The 8,484-nt window shown below is 45.0% G+C and overlaps 1 protein-coding gene across 1 annotated transcript; it reads left to right on the top strand.

Annotated features, from left to right (window-relative positions):
• Window positions 1-1,353: 1,353 nt before the first annotated feature.
• On the top strand, window positions 1,354-3,531 carry LOC100273028 (anther-specific proline-rich protein APG). The gene is made up of 6 exons (NM_001147477.1): window positions 1,354-1,676; window positions 1,746-1,873; window positions 1,995-2,121; window positions 2,477-2,589; window positions 2,689-2,938; window positions 3,054-3,531. The coding sequence occupies exons 1-6, from the start codon at window positions 1,436-1,438 to the stop codon at window positions 3,326-3,328; spliced, it is 1,134 nt and encodes a 377-aa protein (NP_001140949.1). The 5' UTR covers window positions 1,354-1,435; the 3' UTR covers window positions 3,329-3,531.
• The last annotated feature ends 4,953 nt before the right edge of the window (window positions 3,532-8,484 follow it).

Here is an 8,484-nt window from a genome sequence, read left to right as displayed (position 1 = left end):
GTGTGATTATGTCATCCAAGATAGAGTGTATGTTTGAATTTAAACCATGTTGGTAAACATTAAATATTGGAACTTTGAGCTAGTTGTACTCTTCCTTTTCTTTTGTAGGGTTTCTCGCGAGATGTGAGCTTTATAATTTTAATGAGACGACATTGTACAATAGCTAGTAAATTTGTCCTTTTATATGTTAGCATCTTGATTTCTCTATGTTTTTGTTGATCCATTCCTTTGATTTGAATTGACATTTGGAAAAATACTCAATAGAGTTGGTTTAATGGAGTTGAGGATAGCAGGCTGACCCGACCTGCTAATTTACTCGTGTTTTCCAGGCCAATCTGATACAAAAACGGTCGAAAAGGTTATGTCTGGGCCATAAATAAAGCACAACGCTTGTTTAAACATGGTTTGGTGATCGGATGTACCATGTTTGTCGTTGTCATTAGGTCATACTTGATACGACTCCTTGTCATAAAGGTGCCAAACGACCCAAAGGGCCTGCTTGGATCTATTGTACTAAACTTTAGCACGGTGCTAAAGTTAAGCACACTTTGAGGAGCTAAACTGTTATTGAATGCTAAAGTTTAGCACTTCACTTTTAGCATATTTTAGCAATCTTGTTTAGATCTATAAGTGCTAAAGTTTAGCTAGAATGTAGTACTAAACTTTAGCAACATAGATCTAAACATACCCATAGTTCAGCTATTTTTCTTGCTTTCATTATTCTATAAAATTTGAAATTTATAAATAATGTTAGACATGACACGTTAGAATATTATAAAGTTTAATGATGTGAGTTTTTAAACCCGCTCCGTAAAACTAGTGGTTATTTTTAACAGTCCTGTAAAATAACTAGTAGATCGAAGATAAACAGGTCCTTTAATTTGGGAATTTACACAAGGGTAGATTACTTGATATGACTTCTTTCAGCTCATTTTAATCGAACACGCATCGTTCAAAATCCTTGCCAAAGGACAGAGAGTTTCTCGATTCGATTTATACTTTCGCGTACTGCCCCGTAACGACCTTCCCAACCGATTTCTCCTCTGCGCTCCCGCCAAGCCATCACGGCACGGTGATTCCACAACCACCTCAACTACCTCCCGTTCTGCTCTAGCTCACAGGCCAATTCCTCACGTGCCCCACTCTGCTTAAGTTTGCAAGCCTTTTCTCACACGGTTAGCTGCTGCGATTCAGTCACTACACCCAAACGTGAACACAAAAGGTTTCTCGATCTCTGGCTACCAGAAAGGCCTAAACGTGCAGTAAATGCCCACGACTCGAGGTGTCAGTGTAGTAGTAGTAGTATATATGTTGTATAAAAACAGGGCAACGGAACACAGCCCAGGCCATCACCACTCATCAGGCATTCAACAAAAGACAACACGAACTACTCACAACGAATCAGGCAAGTGCAGATCACACACTTCACACAGCAATGGCTGCTCTGGCTGCCGTGGTCGTCCTCGCGCTTGCAACGGTCGTCGCCGGCGCAGTTTCGGCGCCGTCCAGGAGTCCGGTCATCTACATTTTCGGGGACTCCATGTCGGACGTGGGAAACAACAACTATCTCCTCCTCTCCCTCGCCAAGTGCAACTACCCCTGGTACGGCATCGACTACAAGAACGGCTACCCCACCGGGAGGTTCACTAATGGCAGGACCATCGGAGACATCATGGGTAATTAAGCTAGCTAGCTTAGCTCCAATGTTTTTAATATCGGCCGATACTAACGTACGTAACGTACAGCCGCCAAGTTTGGCTCCCCGCCCCCGGTGCCGTTCCTCTCCCTGTACATGACCGACGACGAGGTCCTCGCCGGCGTCAACTTCGCGTCCGGCGGCGCTGGGCTCCTCAACGAGACGGGCATTTACTTTGTAAGCTAATCAAGATACGGCCGTGCTGTCGTCGTCTCTGAAATGCCTCGATCGCCTTGCTAAACTCTACGTACGTCTGCATCACGACCGGACCGACCCCGGCCGGCCGCAAAACATGCAGGTCCAGTATCTATCGTTCGACAGCCAGATATCGTCCTTCGAGCAGATCAAGGACGCGATGATCGCCAAGATCGGCAAGAAGGCTGCCGAGGAGACCGTCAATGGTGCGATCTTCCAAATCGGGCTCGGTAAGGATATTATATATATATAGACTCATGTCGATCTCTTCAGCTCGTCCGACCGACGCAAGCCGCAAAGAGACCGTATCTTGTGCGCAAGGAGCGCTGGTGCTCCCATGAGCAAAATCAATCCAGACCACATCCTCCATATCCAACGGTGCTGCGTCAGAGGTTTTATAAAATGTTCTTTGCAACTCTGTACATTTTACAAAAACCCCCCTGATACAGCACCGTTGGATGTGGAGGATGTGGTCTAGATTGATTTTGCTCATGGGAGCATCAGCGCTCCTTGTGCACAAGATACGGTCCCAGCCGCAAAAGCATCGATCCACTTGACCCGATGCGAGAGCGCTCTGCTTCGCAGGAAGCAACGACTACGTCAACAACTTCCTGCGGCCGTTCATGGCGGACGGCATCGTGTACACCCACGACGAGTTCATCGGCCTCCTCATGGACACCATTGACAGGCAGCTGACGGTAAGCTAGCTCGCTCAACGGCCACGATCGGTTCTCATGTTCCGACCGCATTGCTGGTGTCGCTGAACAAGAACAAACGGCATGCATGCATGCATGCAGAGGCTGTACGATCTCGGCGCGCGCCACGTCTGGTTCAGCGGGCTGGCGCCTCTGGGCTGTATCCCGTCGCAGCGCGTCCTCTCGGACGACGGCGGGTGCCTGGACGACGTGAACGCGTACGCCGTCCAGTTCAACGCCGCGGCCAAGGACCTGCTCGAGGGGCTGAACGCCAAGCTGCCCGGCGCGCGCATGTCCCTCTCCGACTGCTACACCATAGTCATGGAGCTCATCGACCACCCCGAGAAACACGGTAACTAATTAAGCAGCATGCAGCCATGCACGCGCTCGCGATGCCACGTACGGCATTCGATCGCAGCAGCAGCGAGTAGTGAGTGACCGCCGTCCACGCGTACGTCCGGGTGCAGGGTTCAAGACGTCGCACACGTCGTGCTGCGACGTGGACACGACGGTGGGGGGCCTGTGCCTGCCGACCGCGCAGCTCTGCGCCGACCGCAAGGACTTCGTCTTCTGGGACGCGTACCACACCTCCGACGCCGCCAACCAGATCATCGCCGACCGCCTCTTCGCCGACATGGTGGGCTCCGGCGCCGTGGTGCCGGGGAACGGGACGTCCCCGCCCCGAGTCGTTAACGCGCCGACGACGATGCCGATCCACGCCGCCCCGCCACGCAAGCCGTGATTCTCCCGTTCGGGCGCGCCCTTTTGTGTGGCAACGCGACCAGTGTTCCAAACGTGTATGCATGTATTCCGTGCAGCTAAGCACGCATGTGGTTGATGAAAAATACATAGAAATTAATAGAGCAAGGAGAAATCGTAGTGTCGCTATTGTAGGCGACCAATTTTCTGTGGCAAGAGAATGAAACGACGTCCCCAATTATTTTTCCTTCCATTTTTTTTTCATTCTTTTAAATATATAGTTTTAGCTCTGGCTTCTTCGTACCAACATTTTTTCTGAAGAAGCTAAAGACATTCTTAAAAACATTTGGCAACCTGCTTCTTAAAAAACGTTTGCCATCTGTGTTTCTTCTGAACAGGGCTGCGCCGACTGCATTGTGTAAGGCTGCAATGAATAAGAGGAGGGGTGAAGAAGCGAGGTCTAGGCTAGTCATAAATACTGTTTTAGTGACTTGAAGGCTGCAGCCTCCTATGGTCCCCAAGTGAAGTCTTTTGCTCCGCACAACCTCCTCTGGATAAACACTATTTGGTTGCTATGTATTTTCCAATGTCTCTATCATTTGTATGGACATGTATCTTTTATTTGTATGGATATATATCTTGCTAAAATTTGGACATGAATTTTGATGAAAGTTGGAATATATCTTTTATTTGTATGGACATGTATCTTTTATTTGTATGTATGTGTAGGTCATGGACAAGTAGGTAAGCAGTGCAAAAGTTGGTGGTGGACTGTGTCAATGGACACCAACTGAATCCACATTTGTGCTCACATTTCTTATCAACATTGTTGCTGAAGGCACTAAGACCTCCATTGGCTTTAAGAAAGTTCATCTCAATGCTTGTGCTAAGACTCTCAACGACCATTTCAAGATCATGGGGACATGTGATCAAGTTGCTAATCACTTGAAGACATGGAATAAGAAGTACACTAGGATCAACTATCTTAAGAATTTGAGTGTTGCACTTTGGGATGAAAATGAATTCATTGTTTCTCTAGATTATGAGCACTACGAAGTAGATATGGCGGTATGAATTTTACTATCTTTTGTATTTGATATTTTGGTGTGTATGTAATATAAACACTTCTAATTGTGTTCATGTTTGCTAGTACACATGTGAACTCAATGGATTAGAATATTTTCAATGGCACATGTGTAGACACCTGCTAATAACTAATGTTTATATAGGCCAAGTCAATAGCAACAACTCCAAATGCTTTTCAGTTCATTCACTCCCTACAACTTCTATGAATTTTGTGTAGACTCCCTACAACTTTTGTTTAGACTCCATATATTTTTCAAATGCTTGCTGAAAATCTAATGCCGCTGCTACAGTTTTGGAGTGTAACATAAATTTACAACAACTTTGTGTAGAAAACTGGTACATGCAGTCCTTTATATGCAGTTTGGGTAAATTTACAACTTCTTTACAGAAGTAGAGACTTCTATGAATCTAAAATAAGTATAATCATGTAAATCTGAAATAAGTTCTTTATATGCAGTTTGGGTACATACAATTTATATGTTCTCTATATGCTTTTATATGTTCTTAATAATAAGAAATCATGTGAATCTAAAATACGTTTTATTCAAGCTTGGCAGGCATATGATTTAAAAGTTCTTTTTTGTATCTCTACTCTTTTTTGTTTGTTAACCTCAATGTCGTACAAAATTAAACATGTTATAATCATGTGAATCTATTATGTTGTTATTTCTGTGTCTGGTAGTGAGCACGTTTATTATAGTAAGATAATAGGTAGGAAGGTCTACCTATTTGATTGTACAGTGCAATAGATCTCATCTTTTATTATAGTATTGTCTTAAGCATATAAAGAACTTATATCCTTTTATTTTTAGTAAGTATTGCACTCACTGTTAGGATCCAAAAAACAAGGCTGATGATGAATATTTGAACAAGCCTCTTACATAATATGGTTTTCTACCTACAATCTTTGACAATAATGTTGCTATTGGTCAGTATGCAAAGAGCTCAAACGAACCACTTAGGATTGACAGGATGAACAATGGGGCTGATGGCAATGCAGAAAGTGAGAGAATGTACCGTGGGATAGATAAAAGTATTGTCAATGATGATATATCTTCTTCAGCTAGGCCAGCTAAGAGAGCCAAGACTATTGATGATAGCAGAAGAAAGACTGATTGTTTGGTTGAAGCAATTGATCGTGGCAGTGAAAGGCTAGCAAAGACAATTGAGAAAGCAAGCGGTGCTTTACCAGATGGCTTGTTTGAAGCAGTGAATAGTCTCCCAGGTTTTTAGCTTAACCACAAGTCTCAGTGATCATGCTTTCGTGAATCTACCATTCGATTGGAAGATATCGTGGTTTTCGAGTTTCGTTAGTGAGAACTTCTAGTTTGTGGGTCATGATTAGAACTATGGTTATATGTACTATGGTTTGTCATGGTGTTATGAGCTCATGTATCATGGTTTTTAAATGAACTATGGCTACGCTAGTGATGAACTCTAGTTGTGTATCTTTTATTTGGACATGTATCTTTTTATTTGTATGGATGAACTCTAGTTATGTATCATGGTGATATGAACTCATGCATTATAAGATGTTGCATGTTTGCGTAAGGAATCTGTGGTGATGAACTTTGGTCCCTGCACTGCAGGTTTACATGAGTAGTTTTGTTTGGTTTGCATGAGCTGTTTGCAGTTTTGTATTCAGATCACGCCATCGTGCATTCCTCAACCAAACACGGAATAGAACGGCTCCGCTCTGGTGTGCTCTCCAACCAAACATAAAACGGAGCGGCTCCATTCTTAGAAACTAGAATATAAACATTTTGTTCTAGTTGGCTCTCCAACCAAACGCACCCTTAAGTTACTTTAACATGCTCCATTGAACAAACACTTCTCAGTCTTTACCGAACATTTTTTCCCCTGATCAATTCGTGGGAGCAGGCTCCACATATTTGTATTTCTTGCTTCTTCCTATTGTTAATTGGCATACCAGACAAAGTTGTCTATTGAACTTCTTGGGATCTTTTATTTAAGGTCGATGATATATGCATAACTAATATTTTATCGAATACATTGTATGTCGTTACAACGCACATGCTGCTCACTCTTATATAATGAAGCGATTACATACTTTTTCACTAATTTGGATTTAGTACTGCGCCATTTTTTACCCTTTTACAATCTTGATGGTCCTTTGCAGCGTACATGATACATACCTAGTATAGTATTTAATTTAAAGAACGGAGACGATAACCCACCGCGCTGACGCCTACACAATGTCAGCGCTCGTTTTCAGCCCTACTGGCACTTGCGTTTCGTCTTGAACATTCCGCTTGCCGACGTCGACGGGTCACGCCTGGCACCAACATGTACACCCGTTTTCATTATGCTGTCGCTGTCCCGTTTACCCCGTAAACCAGCCCCCAATCGCACGGGCTTGCAGCGACGCGGGCCGGGCTGCACGCGACGCGCGCGACTCCGACGCCGGTGGAGTAAACAAGAGGTCATTTCGCGTGCAGCCGGGCGAAACGTCCAGAAGCTAGCAGCTAGGTAGGTACCCACACTGTCCGAGCGATCGCATTCGCACCACCACACCACCACGACCTCTGCTTTGCTTGTGTGGGAACCGAACCGGCCCGGATCGTGCGAGATCTTTGGCCTGCGTTCGTGCGGGCTAGCTGGCTGCTGGATACGTGATCGCCTACGTGTCACGCCGACGAAGGAGAGAGCAAAAGCCGTTGCGCGCGTCCAGCCTCGCGTCAGAGGGCGACCGGCCCGTCCGCCTCGCGTCTGCTCATCACTTGGCGGGCGTCGACGCTCTTCCGTATTCTGATCTCTGAAGGCGGGGAATCCTCGTATATCCATGTTCCCAAGAAGACAACCGTGGCTAGGCAGCCAGTTGTTGAGCAGTGAGCACCATATATGGCACTAGAACTTCTACAATTACTAGGTATGTGACCGTGCGTTGCAACGGGAGTACGCTTGACGATGCCATATTCATTGACTATGATGGATGTCTGACTATTCTGACCTCAGTGAAAAGAGCAGTAATCAATTTGCATAATAATATGAACAACATGCCTATTTGCATTTCAAAGTGCTAATTTGCATTAAGACCGTATTGCTCCACAATTGTGTCAACAAAGGAATACTAAAGTGGAAAGTCAGACTTGACCAACTTAGGTCAGGTGTGGTAAAGTGTGTTCGATAAACCAAAAATAGCAACAATCATAAGACTATGTTTCATAAATGATAATACAGGCTCAATATTCTAATCCTAAAGCTATGTTATTTCTACAATCCGAACAACACAAATCTAATAGTGATGCCTAAAATAAAAAAGGCTTGTTTGGTTAGTGCCCAGCCAACCTTGCTTTGCTGTGATACGTCTATCCAACAGAATTTGGCAATTATCAGATGCCAGCCAAATATTGGTAACACATATTAGGCCACTAACCAACAATCCTTCCACATATTATCACAGTGATTGTAATAAAATTCTATAGATTACATAAAGGGTTAAATACACATGCACATTAAAAAACATTCATAAAACTCCGCAAATTAAGTTCCTGACTTCAGTTGTTGTAAGACTATAGTTCCACTTCATCATCAAGTTTATTCGAAGAGAAACAATGGTGTCCTGTGTTGATGATGAGCGCCTTGATTTTTAGGATGGTGATCTTGTTGTTTTCTCAGAGGTCCATGGTATGAAAGAACTGAATGATGGCAAGCCAAGGACAGTAATGTGCGCAGGACCATTTTCATTTTACATCGAGGATACAAGTAACTTTGGCACTTATATAAAAGGTGGAATTGTTACACAGCTCGAGGCTACTGAGTTTCTCCTGAAGGCCAGTGTCGGGGACCATAATTAGGGGGTACCCCCAAGACTCCTAATCTCAGCCGGTAACCCCCATCAGCACAAAGCTGCAAAGGCCTGATGGGCGCGATTCAGGTCAAGGCTCCGTCCACTCAAGGGACACGATATCGCCTCGCCCGAGCCCAGCCTCAGGCAAAGGCAGCCGACCCCGGAGGATCCACGTCTCGCCCGAGGGCCCCCTCAAGCAACGGACGCACCTTCGACTCGCCCGAGGCAAGCTCGGGCAGGCTTCGCGGAGAAGCAACCTTGGCCAGATCGCCACGCCAACCGACCGTATCGCAGGAGCATTT

Source organism: Zea mays, chromosome 6 (assembly GCF_902167145.1).
Source record: "Zea mays cultivar B73 chromosome 6, Zm-B73-REFERENCE-NAM-5.0, whole genome shotgun sequence".
Taxonomy (NCBI): Eukaryota; Viridiplantae; Streptophyta; class Magnoliopsida; order Poales; family Poaceae; genus Zea; species Zea mays.
The sequence above is the reverse complement of the archived record's forward strand: the minus strand, read 5'-3'. Positions and strand labels throughout refer to the sequence as shown.

What these genes read in the sequence shown, in the direction of transcription:
- LOC100273028 (NM_001147477.1), top strand. Translation starts at nt 1,436, where the DNA reads ATGGCTGCTCTGGCTGCCGTGGTCGTCCTCGCGCTTGCAACGGTCGTC. An exon ending in ACGAGACGGGCATTTACTTT is followed by an intron (nt 1,874 to 1,994) that starts GTAAGCTAATCA and finishes CAAAACATGCAG; the next exon opens with GTCCAGTATCTATCGTTCGA. An exon ending in GATCTTCCAAATCGGGCTCG is followed by an intron (nt 2,122 to 2,476) that starts GTAAGGATATTA and finishes TCTGCTTCGCAG; the next exon opens with GAAGCAACGACTACGTCAAC.